The sequence below is a fragment of the Cryptomeria japonica genome, chromosome 4, assembly GCF_030272615.1.
Source record: "Cryptomeria japonica chromosome 4, Sugi_1.0, whole genome shotgun sequence".
Taxonomy (NCBI): domain Eukaryota; kingdom Viridiplantae; phylum Streptophyta; class Pinopsida; order Cupressales; family Cupressaceae; genus Cryptomeria; species Cryptomeria japonica.
In genome coordinates this window covers 703,458,859-703,480,083 of record NC_081408.1, presented here as the reverse complement: position 1 = coordinate 703,480,083, position 21,225 = coordinate 703,458,859, and the positions used below count along the sequence as shown (strand labels likewise).

At 37.6% G+C, this 21,225-nt stretch overlaps 1 protein-coding gene across 4 annotated transcripts in view; it reads right to left on the bottom strand.

Moving 5' to 3' along the window:
* Nucleotides 1-21,225, bottom strand: part of LOC131036175 (protoporphyrinogen oxidase, mitochondrial) — a 335,812-nt gene that overhangs the window by 307,883 nt on the left and 6,704 nt on the right. For 3 of the 4 annotated variants that reach the window (XM_057967998.2, XM_057968001.2, XM_057967999.2), the window contains exon 2: nt 3,711-3,750. In XM_057967998.2, coding sequence (XP_057823981.1) covers nt 3,711-3,750 — 40 coding nt within the window. Of the gene's footprint in view, nt 1-3,710; nt 3,751-4,554; nt 4,625-21,225 lie in introns of all 4 variants that reach the window. The other variant, XM_057968000.2, reaches the window with a different exon arrangement.

Sequence of the window (21,225 nt, the reverse complement as noted above, 5' to 3'; positions counted from 1 at the left end):
AAGGAAATGAGCCCTCACCCTCGTGTAAGTACCTTTCCATGCCAATGGACAAAGTTTACATGTAATAAGGGCTGTTCCACCTGTTCCTTTTGGCCCTGAAACACAGTCAACATACTTCCACAAGGGGTACAAGCCTTGTTTTCCCCCACCTAACATTCTAAGATCTGCAGAAAAATAAAAAATTCAAAACATATTACCAGCAAGTATGATGTTTTCAGTTTTTTGCACAAATTGATTGGATTAGCATATTAACGATAAATAATGTGTCTACAGTCTGATTAATTTTGTTACCTTTGTTTTTGTTTAACATTAAGCCTTTAAGGAAAAATAAAATATTAAAAAAATAGTGAATATTTTTATTAGAAATCTGAAAAATTAAAATATGTATACTGTATAATAATATAATTTGTTTTTTAGAAAAAATTAAAAAATTACAATACCAAGTTTATTTTTAATCCAAAAACACAGTAATACTAAAAATTAGTGACATTACAATACTGTGTGTAATAGTATACATTTAAGATTAAAAAATAAAAATGTATACACTATACAGTAATACTGTAATATTAAATATAAAATATTAAATTTGTAAAACAAAATTGTAGCTTAAATAACAAATTAAAACTTTAAACAAAGTTATTTTGAAGCTTTAATTGTTCCTATTTTCGCACAAGTATTGTTCCTATTTTCAACAATTAAAAATCTTACAAGTAAGAATAAAGGTATTAAATTTTAATACAAGTAAAAATTTGATAATTGAACAATACAGGAAGAATAAAGGTATCAAACAGGAAGAATGAAAAAAATTTGAAAATCTGAAAATCGAATAGAAGAAAATCATGGAAAATGAACAAGAAAATCAAAACCCTAGTCTAAAGGTGCGGCTTACGTCACTGTTTGACTTTGTTTGCTTGTGTTCTGAGCTCCACGTTTGGCGTCGCGTTTTCTGCGTTTGGCATTGCGTCTATTAAATCCGAGCCGTTTTTTCTATGTTTGGCACCACGTTAAATTTGCGCTACATTTTTGTAATGTCCCCTCTTCCGGTTCTGCTCCTTGTTGAATAATCCTTCAAAGATATAAAATCTCTACCTTAACTTCTTTCTAGGAATCATAACATTCACTAAGAATGTCCTTAATCCAATCCCTACATTCACTGAGAATGTCCTTGATCAAGGCTCAACATTCACTAAAAATGTCCTTTATCTAATTTAATCATTCACTAAGAATGACCTTAAGTCAATCCTCAATTGCTGGTAGTTGTAAACACCTGCTGATCAATGGCAATCCTTCTGTTGAAATGCCAGGGCTGAGCTCTGATCTGATCAGATATCTTGCTGATCAATGGATGTTTACAGTCTCCCTTGTAATGTTTCTCTACTTGCTTGAACAATTCAATCTAATCACATGCCTCCTGAATTCTGTATTTTCCTTTGGCTGGAATGAAGGCTTATGAACGAGTTCTTGAATGGTGAATGTGTCAAATAACCTCCTTGATTCGATCTACTGGAAATGAAGCGAATATATATCTATATATCGGCTGGGAATGAATATTATCTTTGACTTGCTGCTGCTGGGATTCGTTGATTCTGATTCAAATGTCCAAAAATCAATGCTGTAATCCCTTCCTGTTTGATCAATCCTCAAGCTTTATACATGTTCCCTTCTATCCAAGGGTTACACCCTTACAAGACATGTCCGTACAGATCACAATTCCTCATTTTGATCTCACCAAGAACAAGGATGTTACTGCCTGTAACTTCTGATCTAATCCATGGTGATGTCACTGGATGTTTGATTCCTTTCCTTTATATCTCTCAATGTGAAGGAGAGGTCACACCTCTTTATCATGTATGCCCTTTGGCAAGAGACACACCCTTTCACCATTAGCACCCTTTGAAAGAGTGCAACTCTTCATTATTTCTGCCCTTTGAAAGGGACACAACCTTTCACAATCAGATCTGCACCACTTATTAAAAGCAGATCTGCACTTCTGATTCCCAAATTATCCCCCCTTCAAATGAGTTCTCCTCTCCCTTTTATACCTCATATTTGGGGGAGTCACAACTTATCATTTCATGCCTTTTGACCATTCGTTAACTTTAATCAAATTTTAATTATATTCTTTTATATTTTAATTTAATTTTTAATTTTATTCTATTGTATTTTAATTTTATTATTATTATTCATTATTATATTATATTTCAAATTGGGGACATTACAATTTTTGCCTTTTTTGCGGCTATCAAACAAGAAAGAATGAGAGATACGAGAATGAAGCGTGCTTTTTCGTAGCTGGAAAAAGCGTTGATTTTGTGGTTGGGATTTTAATAAATAAGCCGCATTTTTTCTATGTTTTAGGTTGGAGACGCACTTTTTGGTCACAGGAGACGTTGGAGACGACATGATATGTCTCCCCCACAAACCTACCCAGATTTGCACTCCTGAGACGTATGGGAGACGGTAGATGCAAACCAGAACCGGAGACGCGTCCCAGGGGTCAGGAGACATGTCTCCCAGTAACGTTGATACTTGATATACATATACATATTGATTTTTACATGGTTTTTGTACTAACGAACCCAAACCCCAAAAACAAATTTAGCTGAACCAGCAAACCGGATCCCCGAACCCGAACTGGCAACATAGATTTATTTTTATGTAAGTTGCTAGGTTTCAACTTTTTATTTATATAATATATTTATTTTATATTTAATATTCAGCATTCCCATTCTGACTGCTGCAAATTTCTTCTGGATTGCACGTAGATGTCCCAATTGAAAGGATTATTATTTTCACACAGACATCCTGGACATTATGCACCAGCACTCCAATTGAAGAAAGAAAGATCATGAATATCGATGGTAGTGAAGATGACTTAGGAAATTTCTCTATGGCAAATAAACCTCAAGTTGGGTCCGTTCATTGTATACATTCATATAGACTTGTTCTATTGCACTCACATTACAACGAAATTGTAGTCCAGAAAAATTTCCATGGTAAAATGCACAAGTGAGATGTCCAAAAAATATTTTTAATTGGTACAACTAAAATAGTTCAATAAGGAAACAAATTGATGATTCTATTCAGTATACCATACCATACATTCATCTCTAATAAAGAGAGAAAATATATGCACCAGTAAATTTTGGGTCATAATTTGCCTTTATTCAAACCTACCTATATCTTATACCATGAATTCTTGCAACTTTGACTCAAGATGCTAGGATATGGCATTTTTCAGTACACAAATAGGACAATTACAAGTAAAGAAGAAAGCCATACATTCTGTAACCAAGTGGCCAAAGTTCTTAAATGCATTTAATAAAAGAAATATCTAGGTGTGTTGCATAATTTTATTATTTGAAATTTTTAGCATTCGTTGGTGTTTGATTCAATACGGAAATAAAATCTGAAGCCTTCTGACAAGTGGAACTGAGAACATAAACAAAATGAATCTCAAATGATAATGTATAAAATTTTACTTATAATAATCAGAATCAATCTTTCTTCAAAGTATTGTAACATGAAAAGTGTAACTAAATGATACCCTAAAGACTACTGATGCCAAAAGAAAAAGAACTCTGTATTTTCCCTTGTATAAGCATTTTAGTTTCGTACAATAGATGTAGAAATATGCAGTTTCCAAACATTTAAGGTATATTTCACAACCAATTCAACATGAATGAGTATGGTACGTATGTGTGGCATACCTCACGCCACCACCAAGTACTGCCACTGATCTAGGAGTTCCTGCACAATAAAGAGAGGATTAAATATCTATTCACTTTTTGGTTCTCTTAGAAAACTTAACTTAGACCTACTAGTATTCAGATGGTGATATGAATAAAACGTGAAAAACAAATAAATTTTTAAATAAATGAAAGCAATGAATACCTATATTGGGAAACTCATGGAGGAAAGGGTTCTAAGAGTGTCCTTGTTTTCAAAAACATTAAACCTAAACAACACATTTAGCAGCAATTGCTTGTTAATGGGCAAAGATATTTTTATGTGTTTGAATGTTTGTTTTCACACGGATTAGATCCAGTGTGCTTTATGAATGAGCTCATTTTACATGTCAGTTCATCACTTTATGCACCACTGTAGATATATTATCAGCATTATTTGTCTGCAAAACAAATAAAATGCCCTTGAATTTGTCCACTGCTTATTTTGCTAGTATTGTTAAGCTGATTCACAGTCCTTTATTCATCAGAATTTGGATTTAGCTGTTATTCAAAATTCAGTTTAATTCTTGGTTGGAATGCTCGGATAAATTTTTCAGGCATGTTTTCGACCTTATTTGACAAAACTGGGGAACACAAATTCGTAGAGAAGTTTTAAAAGAGAACGAATAGGCACACTTGTTAAAAAATCCAATCATGGTGACTAATTACCTAATGCTTTGAAAACATTGAAATAAAATCACACAAATCATTGAAATTCAAAATGTGGTTATGAAAATGGAAGAATACAAAAATAATTACACCTTATAACCTACTTTCGATTCTTTTAAAAAACAACAAGGAAACCTCCAGAACTGATATAACTTACGGTTGCATGGAAACCAATTTGTATCTTTCATTGAGTTTTCTAGTCTTTTCGAAAATTTAATCTTCCAGAGCTTCAAAAGACAAATGAAATACTTAGAATCTTCTATTTCGCTCCTATCTTTATACTAATTCAGCTAAAAATTTAATCTTTCAAAATAGAATCTTATCTCGCACAAGAGCTGACTTGGAAGATAAGTCTAAATCATGAGTGATTATCTACACTTTATTAGACTTATTTAGATAAATAAAATACTTTCACTTTAATCACTAAAGTGAAATATAAAATAGACCAACTCAAACCACTTGAACTTCTGTAATGTCCCCTACCTGATCTATTTAAATATACTAAAATTGATAGATTTTCTTCAATGAGTTATTAACAAGTGCTTGTCTATTTTCCTCATTAGCTGATTAATTTCATTATTCATAGTTCTTAATATAGATATCAAACCCTGCTACTACTTCAGTTTTAAGGGAAAAGGGTTTACATATGTTACCAAAGCGCTTAGAGACCAACTACAATAGGTTCCCTCAAAGTTTACAGATCCAAGCCCTTACCTATCTTGGGTCTATACCCTCAAGGCTTATTGGTCGCTGATCCCCACCCTATCTTGGGACTTAACCTATTGTTTGGATTTAGACTGCCCCTCTTTGGAACATCTCAATCCCATCTTCTTAAATACGGAAAGTAATAACATGATTTAGACTATAAATATATATATTTCTTATGTATTATGAATACGTGTATGAAATTAAGTATGACTATCATACATATTGCAGTCCATATTAGTATTACTATTAATTCTGCATAAGAACATTATTGGGTTTCATATATTTAATATTAAGGATACTTATTAAACACATCCCCATGCATACCACCAAGAACAAGGATGTTACTGCCTGTAACTTAATAATAGTTCTGATCTGATCTGATCCATGGTGCTCTTACTAGATGCTTTTGATTCCTTTCCTTTATATCTCTCAATGTGGGGGAGAGGTCACACCTCTTCATCATGTATGCCCTTTGGCAAGAGACACACCCTTTCACCATTCCCTTTGATAGAGTGCAACTCTTCATTATTTCTGCCCTTTGAAAGGGACACAACCTCTCATAATCAGATCTGCACTTATTATTTAAATTAGATCTGCACTTCTCATTTCCAAATTATCCCCCCTCTCATGTGAGGTTCTCTTCTCCCTTTTATATCTCATTGTTGAGAGAGTCACAACTTTTCCTTTCATGTCTTTTGACTTTTCATTAACTTAATTAATTTTTAATTAATCATATTTAATTATATTATTTTATATTTTAATTTAATTTTAAATATTTTAATTTTATTATTATCATTTATTATTAAATTTTATTTCAAAGTGGGGACATTACAACTTCTCCCTCCATGTTCACCCTGAACCTATACTGAAGCTTCTATCCGAGCTAAAAAAGCTCAACACTCCCTCTTAGCTAAGTGAACTTTGCACCAATCCAAATTTGTCTCTAAAAGCCTCAAACTTCCCTTTTGCTATGAGCTTGGACAGTATATCAACTACCTACTGATCTGTGGAAATGTATCAGAGCTTAACTGTTCCCTTCTGAAACGTGTCTCTGATGAAATGATATATCATTTCTATGTGCTTGGGCCTATCATGAAACATTGGATTTTTTAAGAGTTTAACACAACTATGGTTATCACATTAAATCACTATGTGATCCAACAGCCAAGTGCCTACAAGTAACTTGTGAAGCCAAATGACCTCACAGCTAGTGATACTAGCTGCCACATACTCTCCTCTAATATGCTTAGTGCCACTGAACTTTGCTTCCTGCTGAACCAAGATACGAATCTTGAACCCAAGCTAAAGCAACACCCTAAGGTGTTCTTCCTATTTGCTGCACTACTTGCCCAATCAAATTTTGTACACCCCTGCAACTTCACTTCATTATCTCCAAGATAAATCAAACCATACTCCACTCTGCCCTTCAAATATCGAAGCATTGTTGGAAATAGTTGTCAATGAAGTCAAAGGTGTCCGAAGACCAAGATTGGAAGATAGATTGTGCCAAAGTTATGGCACTATTTTCGAGCTTCATTGGACAAGGAAGGAAGCAATTTAAATATATTAAATAGCATATTTATCTATACATGGGCTAACCCATGTTTGGGGGGAATTGAAATAAAATAAAATAAAATCATGTTGGCCGACCCTTAGCCTTTGGTGGCCCCTCTTAATGTCTTAATTCTTGTAAAATATTGTTTTAGTGTGGCCAACCTCCCTTTGTTTGGGTGCCCACTTTGGGCAAACAAATAAAGAATAAATAAAAATATTACATGCTGCCTTTGGCCGACCTAGGATGAAGGATTACTATTGCACGAAGAGGTGTCTTAGCATGTATAAATAGAAGTTCATTTGAGGATTAAAGGTAATAAATTATTGAAGATCTTTCCTATTTAGAACAGATTTACTACAGAGTTAAGAGCTGAATTTAAGGGCAAATTATTGCAGACCTAAGAGCAGAATTTAAGGGCAAAATGTTGTAGACTTATGAGTAGAATTATGCAGATTTTGTGAAGACTTTTGGAGTAGATTTTAAGAGATATATTGAGCATATGTTAAGGCAGATTTCGACAAATTTTTTGAGTCAATTTGTAAAGGAGAATTAGATCTATTTCAAGAAAAGGATCAAATAATCATCACATTATACTTTGGAGGTTGGTGCCTCGTATTCAAGGAGATTGGTGTCTCTTGTTGAGTTGGTGCTCAGTTGTGCGGATTGGTGTCTCCAGTGGATTGTTGCCTACAAATCATTTAAAGGGGATTGGTGTCTCCTGTGGGTTGGTGCCTACAAAGTTTGTAAGAAGTTACTAATACAAGCAATATTTTGTCGTGGTTTTCTCCTGCAAGGGTTTCCATGTAAATTGTGTGTGCTTCTTGTGTTCCTAACTGTTAGATCTTGCATGTTTGCTACTGTTGTGGATGATTAAGTTTTGAAATATTGTTGTTGTGGTTGACTATGTTTTGAAAAGTAAAAGTTTGCTGCTATACTAATTCACACCCCTCTCTCTCAGTATAACTGAGTGCTCTGCAAGCATATGTTCTATTGCTACCCAATGCTTCTACTTGGGCTACACCATGTATTGACTCAAGGTGTTCATTGCAAAACATAAATCTTGTCTAGTGTTGACCAAATATCAAGGAACCTATCAGCTTCTTGTAAATGTTGGTTATATCACCTTTAAATCTAAAGATATTACACACATCAAATTGGTGATCAAAGGTGTGGCCAAAGGTTTGCAATCCTCCATCCAAGATTGCTTCAGGATCTCAACTACATACTTGCCTTACCAAAGGAAAACTCTCTTGGTTTATGCCAAACCTCTAAACCCAAAAAGTAATGCATCAATCTGATGTCCATCTCAAACTCTACAGATAAATCTACCTTTCACTCTACAATGAGATGTTCTACACCTGTAATGAACAAATCTACGTAAAATATCAAAATAAGCATATCAATCCCCAACAAATATGTAATAAAGTTAAAATCTACTTCAACTTTGTTGAAGCCCATACCCATACTTAGTAGATATTCATCTATCCTCAAATACCATGCCCTAGATGCCTGTTTGAATCCATACAAAGCTTTCCTAAGACTACAAATATGCAATTCCTTCCCATTTATCTCAAGCCTTGAGGTTGCTCTATATACACTTCTTCAATGACACCATTAAAAAAGTTTCCTTAACATCCATCTAGTATATATAATGAGCACACTCTTATATTGAGAGTGTGGAGCGGGAGGGGGCGGCGTGAATCAATATAAGGTAATCCTTTACTTTTCAAATTAATATTCACAATAAAATCACTCACACAACACCAACAAATAAGAACACAAAATGTAGGTGGAAACCTTTTCATGAGAAAACCACGGCAAAAGATTGTTTACATAAAATTCTCTTACAAATTTTGTAGGCATCAACCTATTGGAGACACCAATCCCCGCTAATCTTTGTAGGCATCAACCCATTGAAGAGACCAATGCCCGCTAATCTTTGTAGGCATAGGGCGAGCAGGATCGAGGAGCTTCGGACCACAATGGAGCAGGGCAATGAGCCCGAGCAGGTAGGCCTTGAACCGTACTCTTATGCTTGAGTTTGTGCATTTTTTTAGCATTTACATTTTTTATGTTGCGCAGGCATCCAAGGGATGCGTTCGAGTCCCAACGCCGCGCATCCGTCTTGGTCGCACGTTGTCATTCGGGAACCACGGCTTTGTCTCACCGGGACGCTGGCATCTCAAGGACGCGCTATTGTCTAGCGTAGAGAATTGATAGGGGCTGAAGAGAATTTCTTGTTTTTGTGCAAACTTTGCCTAAGATGCGAGAGCATGCGTCGGGACATCTACTACAGACACTGTGGGACCGGGCCAAGGAGTTGTTAGCTGCGAATAGACGACTACTTAGGAGGGTGGGACTATGGTGGACCTTTCGCCTACCAAAGTTCCAGTTTCATGCACCGATGTTGCGAGCCCTTCTGGAGAGATGGGACACAGGTACTATGTCATTTCGTCGTCCCACAAGGGAGATGACGGTTACATTGATTGATGTCTATTGCATCCTCCGGCTACGCATCCGGGGGCAGAGAGTATATCCCACCATCTTGTCAGGAGCAACGCTAGGGAGATAGCAGGAGTGGGCCCTCAGTCGTAGAGTCGATGCGACTGGGCATATCTATTTGTGAGTGTTGGGCCAAGGCCGAGTTTCGATTCCCCTGATTGTGCATCATGATAGCAACTATGGCATGTTGAGTGTTGATCGATGGCCACGGATCGGAGTTGACTGCCAGATTTGTACTGCTAATCCGAAAGATGGAGGAGCGCCAGATTGTATTAACATGGGGCCGGAGCAAGCTCGCACATCTTTATTACGAGCTTTCCTGCTACGTGCACCACGAGTATCAGAGCCTAACGACATGCATCCTGCTACAAGTTTGGATGTTCGAGCATATCATGTGCATGCAACCAGTTGGATTCCTGGTGCCAATGCCCCTAGACATGTCGAGGGCGCACGACTACCCACTACGATGCGGCGAGTGGCAGACAAGGGACCTCACATACTGGAGGATCACCATCGACTAGCTCGGGATCGGCGACGTCATATGGCAGCCATTCCGTGATATGGGAGTCTAGACTACAGACCGCACTCAACTCCCACAAATGCAGCGAGATCACTTCTTGCTCGCCAGGACCACATTGTGATGCCCTACTACTGGCAACGATATATGCAGCAATTAGGGCAAGTGCAAACCATTCCAACTGTCACGCCCACATATGTTCATTCACCTAGGAGCGCAGTGCGACCACAAGACCTGCCTCGTCCCACCCTCAAAGATGTTCGTGACAGCTTTGAGGGCAGTGACGATGATGACATCGCGCCACAGTTACATATAGATGATGTCAGAGTCACCAAGGACTTCGCGAATTGGTGGGGCATAGTAGGGCCTACTCCGATCTTCCCACCAGACACAACAAGAGGGGACGCCAAAACTCTAGGAGGAGACAGCGACAATCAGTCCTCCTCGAGCAATGAGGGCGAGAGGCCAGCGCAGAGACGACGGGTGAGGAGCCCGAGCCCAAAGAGACCAACGCCTGTAGTGAGGGGGCTCCCACCATCGCCTGTTGCACCATTATCTGCACCACCAACTCGGGCACCAACACCAGCAGTCACCGCGGGGGCATCCACTGGTAGGGCACCTCTGCGAGATCCAAACTAGCAGAGAGGAAATCATAGTATGTGTTAATGCATGATAGCTTCGGTAAGATAAATGATTGAATGAGAGATAAATGAAGTCTCTCATTCAATCATTTATCCTATCGATAATTATGATGAATAACTTCAAGCCTTCATCTGATAAACCATTCTTCATTTGTATATGATCAATCTAATTAGTTCAATCAAAATGCTTAACTGTCGATTATCATTCTATAGCATAGAATCCCGGTTTAATATCGGTTACATTATTTGTGTTCACCGAATATTAAATCGGGTTAACCATTGCAATCCGATTTATATCAGTTAACTTATTTAATGATAAACAAACAATTATCAGGTCAACCAAACATCGATTAGTATCGATGTTAACATATGTTTACACCGATTGATATCGGGTGATACATCGATTAATATCGGGTGGCAGAATAAACTTACACCGATTGTTATCGGGTGTTAAGACAAGCATACACCGATTGTTATCCGGTGTTAATGTAAGCATACAGCGATTGGTATCAGTTGGTAAATAAACACCGTGTATTATTATTATGATTAGCGAAGGGAAATGATCAACTAATGTATTGATCGGCCATGTCTAAAAGACATGACCTATCAAGGCATTGCTTGATCGTACCCAGCTTGCTATATATATCAAATGGCATTTGTGAGAAAGGACATCGAAATTAATAAATGCTCCTCTCACCTGCCATACAAAAGAAGATAGTCAGATTTATATTTTAAATCAGTAATACATAGAACAAGATAATATCAACTAGAATATAACTTGCATATTGAATGTAAATTGAACATCATTTACATGGTATCAGAGCTATAGTTAAATCGAACCTAAGGCTGTTCAATTTTGTGGAAATTCAAATCAAGCATATATTCATCATCACAATTCTTTCAGTGGCTAGCGCTATCAGATTTGAAGACAAACTCAGAGGAGGTGATGACTTCTCAGCATGGAAGTTTAGAATTCAAATGATTCTAAAAGAAAATAAAGTCGAATCATTTGTAAAAACTGAAACTACAGAACCTGAGACTGAACTTGACAAAACAACTTGGAGAGAGGGAAATGAAAAGGCTATTAAAATCATAGTTGATGGGGTAAGAAACAATATAATGCCCATCATAAGGAAACATGAAACAACCTTCAACATGTTCAAAGCACTTGAAGATGCATTTGAGATATCTAATGCCAGTAGAACCTTGGCTTTAAAAAGAGAAATAAATCACATAGCCATGATCAAAGGAGAATCAGTCAATGCCTACTTCATGCGAATATCTGCCCTAAGGGATGAACTGGCAACCCTTGGATATGAGATCCAAAGCAAAGAATTAACACTCATTGCTTTAGATGGGTTGCCTAGCATATGGGAAACATTCATCCAAGGCATCGGTGCAAGGGATGAATTTCCAAAATTCGATAGGCTAAAGGCTGATTGTCTCCAGGAAGAATCAAGGGAAAATAAGAAAGGGATCAAGCAAAAGAATATAGATGAAGATCTCCAAGTTCTAAATACGAACTCAAACAAGAAAAGCAAACAGAAACAATTTAGGAAGAGAAAAAGTCGTCAAGGCAAGAACACCTTCAAGAAGGAACTTTCTCAGATTCAATGTTACAGATGTGACAAATTTGGGCACTATGTTGCCAAATGTCCAGAAAGAGCTAAGCAAGCCACATTTGCCAAAATAGGAAAATCTAAAAGGGAAGAGGACCCTGAGAAGTATGTACTCTATTCAGCACTCACAAACCAAGCATCTAATAAAGTTAACTCATGGGTGATCGCCAGTGGCTCATCCAGACACATTACAAGATTCAGAGAAGTACTAGACTCCATGAAAGAGGAGAATGGTGAGGAAGTAACTATCGGAGATGACTCTATACATCCAGTCAAAGGAGTTGGAACCTGCACCATCAAACTAAAGTTAGGTGTATCATTACAACTTAAAGGAGTACTATATGTACCAGGCATCAAGAGAAATCTAGTCTCAATATCAGCACTGGAGGACAATGGATACATCGTGACCTTCATGGACAACAGAGTATTGGCTTGGCCAAAGAACTCATCCATCAAGAAAGCTAAAATGATTGGTCAAAGACAAGGCTACTTGTATGAGCTATGTATAGAGCCCAACCTAGCCCTAATCCACGAAACTACAGATGCTAATGAAGTCTGGCATAGAAGACTAGGCCACCTAAATTTTAGAGCTTTATCATCAATGGGAGACCTTGTCATAGGTCTACCTAAGTTAAAGCAATATCATTCAGGGGCATGCAAAGGATGTGCCCTAGGTAAAAATACTAAGGGTTCTTTTCAGAATAGTACTAGGAAAACAAGTAAAATTTTAGAGTTAGTTCATTCTAATGTATGTGAACCTATGTTCGTACCTTCATTGGGGGGATTTTTGTATTATGTAATATTTGTTGATGACTACTCTAGGAAAACTTAGATCTACTTTCTGAAATGTAAAGAATTAGAAGAGATCCTTAATAGGTTTAAAGAATTCAAATCACTAACAAATAACTACTCAGGAAATAAAATTAAAACCCTAAGAACTGATAATGGGGGGGAATACACATCAGAATTATTTAAAGAGTTTTGTAAAAAATTCAGGGATTGAGAGGGAGTTAACAATACCTTATAACCCTCAACAAAATGGGATAGCTGAGAGAAAAAATAGGACAATCGTTGAAGCTGCCAAAGCTATGATTCTTGATAAGAATCTAAATGTCAATCTTTGGGCAGAAGCAACTAGCACTGTTGTATATATTCAAAACAGATGTCCTCACTCTCATCTTGAAGATAAGACCCCTAAGGAAGTCTTTACTAAATCAAAACCTAATATTAGCCACCTTAGGATATTTGGATGCCCTGTCTATAATCATGTACCTAGGGAGGAAAGATTAAAATTAGAGCCTTCTGGAAAAAGGGGAATCCTTGTAGGATATAGTGAAACCTCCAAGGCCTACAGGATCTATATACTTGGTCAAAAGAATATTGAACTAAGTAGGGATGTGATCTTTGAAGAAGACTTAGCCTTCAAAAGAGCCCAAAGCTCTCTAGACCCTAAAGTCTATATCCCCACCCCTAGCATAGAAAGAGACCCTACTCCTGAGCTTCAGAGGGAGAATCCCGAGGAAACTATAAGTGAAACTCAAAGTCCACCTAGAGAAAACCTCAAAAAAAGACCACTATGGGCCACCAAGACTGTAGAAGAAGCTCAGAAGTTTGTTGCACCTTCAGGGAAAGCAAAAGGCCTAATAAATTCACTAGCTATGTTGCCCTTATGAATGATCTCTCTAAAGTCGAACCAAATAATGTATCAGATGCACTTGACCATCAAGTATGGAAGGATGTCATGTCTGAAGAGTATTAGTCCATTATGAAAAATAATGTTTGGGAGATTGTTCCTAGGCCAACTAAGAAATATGTTGTTTCATCTAAATGGCTCTTTAAGATCAAACATCCTGCAGATGACAGTATAGAAAAACACAAGGCTAGATTTGTAGCTAGAGGGTTCTCACAAAGAGAAGGAATAGATTGTGAAGAAACTTTTGCACCTGTTGCCAGGTATACATCAGTAAGAGTTGTATTAGCCATTGCAGCAGCAAAGGGATGGAAGGTACACCAGATGGATGTTAAGACAACATTTCTAAATTGTAAGATCTCAGAAGAAGTCTACCTAGAGCAACCTGAAGGGTTTGAAATTTATGATACTGGGTCTCATGTGTGTAGACTCAAGAAAGCTCTCTATGGGCTTAAACAGGCTCCCAGGGCTTGGTATGAAAGAATTGACACCTATCTCTCAGGACTAGGCTTCTCTAAGAATGATGCAGATCCTAATCTCTACTACAAAAGAAATAAAGGTGATATGCTAATATTGATTTTATATGTTGATGACTTATTAATCATAGGAAATGATCACCTTATAGAACAATACAAGAAAGATCTATCCAAAGAATTTGATATGAAGGACTTGGGACTCCTTCATTACTTCCTAGGATTGGAAATATGGCAGAAGTCTGACAACATTATACTCAACCAAGGAATGTATACCTTGGATATTCTAAAGAGATTCGGGATGCTAAACTGTAGGCCTATGACCTCTCCTATGGAAACCAATTTACATAAACTTAAAGAAGCAACAACAGAGTCACAACCCATTGACCCTACTCAATACAGACAGATGATTGGATCCCTAATGTACCTGGTAAATACAAGGCCAGATATTTGTTATGCAGTTAATGCACCAAGTCAGTTTATGTATGAACCTAAGGAGATACACCTGGTTGCAGTAAAAAACATTATGAGATACCTACAAGGTACCCTAAACCTTGGTCTTAAATATAAGAAAGTTGATATAGACCTACATGGATTTACAGATTCAGATTGGGCTAGAAGTGTGACTGACAGAAAAAGCACTTCAGGGTGTTGCTTCAATCTAGGTTCAGCTATGATATCTTGGATCAATAGGAAGCAGTCTTTTGTAGCTCAAAGCTCCACTGAGGCCGAATACATTGCAGCTTCTATGGCTGCCCGAGAAGCAGTATGGCTTAGGAAGCTGCTTGTGGGGTTGTTTGGAGAGCCTATGAAACCCACTGTTATACATTGTGACAATCAGAGCTGCATAAAACTTTCAATAAATCCAGTGTTCCATGACAGATCCAAGCATATTGAGATTCCATACCACTATGTGCGAGATTTGGTAGACAGGATTGTGATCCAATTAGAATATGTTTGTACAGGAGATCAAACTGCAGATATTTTGACCAAACCTCTTACTAGAGTGAAGGCTGATCACTTCAGAAAAGGTTTAGGTATGATAGAAAGGTATTTTACTTTGTAAATTTGTATTTGCATATCAATAAGTTGTTTAATGTGTAAACTTCTTTGTCATGATAGGACATTTTGGATTTTATCCCCTGGGTTCTTATCTAAGAGGTGACGATCTCTCAAGATAATGAACACTTGTCTGTAGACATTATAAAATGACGATCTTATAATGTCCAAACCAGCTATCATGTTGGATATCTAGTGTATCATGGATGTGCCATGATTGTGTTGTGGTAAAACACTTGTATAAGGTGTTAGTGCACATATCACAACTTGGATAAGATGAGAATTTAATCTCTCATATGATTATCCTTAAGTATTGCGTGTTTAGGCAATACTGATATCACATGCTTAGTTGATATCCTGTCATCACAAGATTGACGTGATGGACATTTTGTATCACGTGTTTAGGTGATACTTCATATCATGTGATTAGGTGATATGATTTTCTAGAGAGTTAGATTGTGTAAAGAATGCTAACTACCATTTGAATTATGATGCTTGATATCTTATTTGCATTTATCTTACCCAGCTAAGAGGGAGTGTTAATGCATGATAGCTTCGGTAAGATAAATGATTGAATGAGAGATAAATGAAGTCTCTCATTCAATCACTTATCCTATTGATAATTATGATCAATAACTTCAAGCCTTCATTTGATAAACCATTCTTCATTTGTATATGATCAATCTAATTAGTTCGATCAAAATGCTTAACTGTCGATTATCATTCTATAGCATAGAATCTTGATTTAATATTGGTTACATTATTTGTGTTCACCGATTATTAAACCGGGTTAACCATTGCAATCTGATTTATATCGGTAAACTTATTTAATGATAAACAAACAATTATCAGGTCAACCAAACATCGATTAGTATCGATGTTAACATATGTTTGCACCGATTGATATCGGGTGATACACCGATTAATATCGGGTGGCAGAATAAACATACACCGATTGTTATCGGGTGTTAAGACAAGCATACACCGATAAGCATACACCGATTGTTATCGGGTGTTAATGTAAGCATACACCGATTGGTATCGGTTGGTAAATAAACACTGTGTATTATTATTATGATTAGCGAAGGGGCACGATCAACTAATGTCTTGATCAGCCATGTCTAAAAGACATGACCGGTTAAGGCATTGCTTGATCGTACCCAGCTTGCTATATATATCAAATGGCATTTGTGAGAAAGGACATTGAAATTAATAAATGCTCCTCTCACCTGCCATACAAAAGAAGATAGTCAAATTTATATTTTAAATCAGTAATACATAAAACAAGATAATATCAACTAGAATATAACTTGCATATTGAATGTAAATTGAACATCATTTACAGTATGCGTTGTGATTTCAGTTCATATATTTCAGTCTTTTCCATACATGCTTTGATATGTACATAAACATGAAGAGATTTTTATGCCATGGATACTGATAGATTGATATTTTGTGTTTGCAGAGGACATTGCCAAGTGGCTGAGCTTTATTCACCAGGCACTCCCAGAGATCATTCCTATCGTGCAAATTCAGGGGCCATACTAGATAGTTGTCGGCCCCTCCAGATAGCAGGGACACACACCCACATGTTCAAGCCAGTAGCACGACTTCAGACATGATATGAGGAGGGTTGGGTGGAGCTGGTGCAGGGAGCAACACAACTGGCCATTGTGACGAGGCAGAGGGATTAGGCTTTGCTGAAGGTCCGCTCTATCCTTGGAGAGAGAGATCGGGCAGTGACGTGAGCTGAGAGTGCCGAGAGGGCATGTGATACTCTACAGAACCAAGTCGATGACCTTTGACGATAGGTGGTTGTTGCCCAACAAGGCATCGTTGGTCACCTTGACCACCCCAGAGTGCACCAGTAGCTAGCAGATTTAGAGGCAGCATGCCAAAGAGAGGCTTCACTACAAGAGGAGCTCATGATGCAACGGGAGACCGTGGCGGAGTTGCGCGGAGAGCTAAGGGGCTTGTGGTCACGGAGCACTACTGCTGCGAGATCACAGTCCACCTCAGTGAGGCAGTCCTCACGCCAAGACCAGGATCCTCCGGCACCTACGACCTCAAGGACCCATCCTCCTCAGGGGTCATGAGACATTTTGAGTTGTACAAAGTGATTCATTTTTTATTCATCGGATGTATAGCATTATTTTTTATTTATACATAGATGTATTGATGTAGTTTAGAGACACATATGCCAACATCACATGTTTTTGTAGTGATGCGATACATGTACATTGATACCTTACATATATATATGAGATTCAACGTTCTGATCTTATCTTGTGTCATTATGGATGGATGTACTTTTTGCTTTATATACTTATTATGTATGCTCATGTGATGGATGATTTAGAGTAGATGTACATCATGATTTACTTTACATATTGTTACATATATGCATGATTAAATTCCATGATGATGATCATATAGATGTTTTTAAGATATAGAGAGAACATGTATACACATACACACACATACGTGCAGACCTATATATGCACAATCACTTCAAAACACAAAGATAATTAGATATCATGTTGATAAAGATATATCATGACATAACTAGCATAGAAATCGAAGCATCATGCACATGATACACAAAGTTTTTTTTTCTATGCATAATATCTACACAGGTGCAAAGCATTGACAGGTTCCTTGAGAGGTGTACCATCCATATGAGATAAACCATAAGCACCAGAACCATAGATGGAGCTGACGATGTATGGACCTAACCAATTCGGGCTAAACTTCCCTCTTTGATCGGGTGGTGCATTTACATTTCTCTGATTCTCACAAAGAACCAGGTCACCTATCTTAAAGGTTCGGGGTAGAACACTTTGGTTATACTGATTAGACAAAGAGTTTTGATAAGCTTGGAGATTTTGAAGGGCCTTTAGACGGCACTTGTCCAACAACTCAAGCTGATTTAAGCGAAGAGTATGATAAGAATCATCATCGATAAGCCCTTTCAGAGAGATGCACAATGAAGGAATTTCTATCTCAAGAGGCATGATAGCATCAACACCATACACGAGGTTGTAAGGTATTGTCCCCATAGCCATACAAACACTCGTGCGATAGGCTCACAATGCATATAACGATTATGCCAATCTTTGCCATGTTTAGTAACGGTCTTACGTAGAATCTGTTAAATAGTCCGGTTGGACACTTTTGCTTGACAGTTAGATTGAGGGTAATAAGGTGTAGAAAAGCAATGCTGAATGTGAAATTTTTCAAAAAATTGCTTAACCTCCTTATTCTTAAATGGTGTACCATTATCAGAAACAAGGGTAGCAGGTAAGCCAAAACAACGAATGATGTTATCCACAATGAAGCCACAAACCATATCAGCAGTGGTGGATTGCAATGGTATAGCTTCGACCCACTTTGTGAAATAATTGGTAGCAATGATGATAAAGGTATGACCCTTATAGGAAGGGGGAGATATCTTGCCAATGATATCCAAACCCCATGTCTAAAAAGGCCATGGAGAAGCTTGAGTTCAAAGCTCCTGCGTGGGGGCTCGAATCAAGTTACTATGTTGTTGACATTGGGGGCATTTCTTGACAAAGGCAAAGGAGTCTTGTTCCATTGTTTTCTAGTAATACCCCATGTGAATCAATTTGTGGGATTAAAGATTTGCCTCCAAAATGCCCACCTCCAGAGCCTGAATGGGCTTCCTGGAGGGCAAGGGGTATCTCAACTTTTGTCAAACAACATAAAAGAAGGTCATTATAGGATCCTCGATAAAGGACATTGGATAAGAGGATATAACGGGTGGCAAGTTTTCCAATCTACACATGCGAGCTCTTGCTAGCGTCGTCGAAAAGACTTACAGTTTTGAGATAATTATAAATGTGTGCAAACCATTCTCCTAAATCAATATGACCGCATATGAAATTATCAAATTGGGTTTGATCAGTTACAGTCGATGAGCGGAGGACTTGTACCACGAAATGATATTCGTCTTGTCCAAAGTTCGGGCCTACAAGGGAAGCAACGCTTGTCATTGCATCCACATGACAATTTTCTCTCCGTGAAATACTGTCGATCGTATGAGAAGTGAAATATTTCAGTATGGTTATGACTAAATCCCTATACTGAGATAACTTCAATTGCTTGACGCGATATGCACCTATAACCTGATTCACAATAAGCTCAGAGTCTCCATGGATGTGGATATGTTTCACATCCATGGCGATCGCGACATGCAACCCAACAATTAAGGCTTTGTACTCAAAGATATTATTAATACAATGAAATTCTAAACGGAACGAAAGAGGGACTGGTTTTCCTTCAGGCGAGACCAAGACCACACCCGCTCCTAAACCGGTTTGACATCTCGATCCGTCAAAATAAATATCGCATACAGGTTCTTGACCAGTGGTTAATACATCTTCATCAGGGAAAAGATCTAAGGCAGGAAAAGATTTTTGAGAAGGGGCATCAACCAACTGATCAACGATGACCTACCCTTTAATTGACTTCTGAGTTATGAATTTCAGGTCAAACTCAGAGAGTAGCATCCCCCATTTAGCCAACCTTCTTGAAAGATCAGACTTTGAAAAGAGATGTTTGAGAATTTCATTTTTAGCAATAACTCGTGTTTCTGCATGAAGGATGTAATGTCTTAACTTTTGCATTGCAAAGACGAGAGCTAGACATTGTTTCTCCACAGCAGAGTATCAAGTCTCATACTCTATTAAAGTACAACTAATGTAATAAACTACTCTCTCCCAGCCTTCATCATCACGTTGAGCTAAAAAAGCCACAAGAGCATGAGACGAGGCAGAGATGTACAAAAAGAAAGGTCTATCAGAAATAGACAGCATTAGGATAGGAGGATTAGCCAAGTAATTCTTAATAGAATCGAAAGCTTCTTGGCATTCTTCATTCCATTTGAAATGAACATCTTTCTTCAACGATCATGTAAAAGGAAGAGCATGATCAGCCAATTGCACCACGAACTTGCGAATGGCCTAAATCTTCGCTTGCAAACTCTGAAGCTAGGAGATGTTTCTAGGTGGAGGCATGTTTACAATTGCGTCGATTTTATCAGTATCTATCTCGATTCCTTGACAAGAGACAATGAATCCCAAAAGCTTCCCTGCATCCACATTGAAGACACATTTAAGGGGATTTAGTCTCATCTTGTATAATCGAAGCCATTCAAAGACAAATCGAAGATTTACAATATGTTTTGAACAAGCAAGAGATTTTACCAAGATATCATCAACATAATCTTCCAAGATTTTATGGATGAAATCATGGAATATCAGGGTCATGGCTCATTGGTAGGTTGCTCCTACATTTTTCAACTCAAATGGCATGACAACATAGCAAAAGGTTCCCCAAGGAGTCGCGAAGGCAGTTTTATACTGATCTTCCAGATTAATGCGAATCTAATTCTACCTTAAGAAACCATCCATGAAAGAGAGCAAAGCATAACCTGCGGCTGAATCCACAATCATGTCAATGTTCAGGAGTGGAAAATCATCTTTGAGAGAAGTTTTATTCAAATCTCGAAAGTCATGCAGATGCAGATTTGACCATTAGGTTTGCTAACTGGAACAATGTTCGAGATCCAAGGCGAATAGTCAATAGGACGAATAAAACCAGCCTTTAAGAGCTTTTCTATCTTTGTCTTAACTAATAAAGCCACCTTGGGATTCATTTTTTGAATCTTTTGTTTCACAGGTTTAGCATCGGGACTAAGTACAATATTATGCACCACAATTGATTCATCAATGCCTGGCATTTCTTTATAAGCCCAATCAAAGATGTCAAGGAATTGATGTAGAAGATCAAAATATTCTTTGAATTCTTCGGAGGATAAACACTTCCCAACCTTGATGACCTTATCGGGAGTTTTATCACTCATAATGACATCAATAGTTTATCCGCTAAGGAGTGCACTATGGTCTGCTGGATGAGACATGGGTATATGCTCTTCATTATAAGATAAGGGTGCCCCCTGCTCAACGGATTCCCCAAAATACGCTTGGATATTTAAACAATAAGGGAATTAGCGTTTATGGTGATAAGAGGGCAAATCATTAGA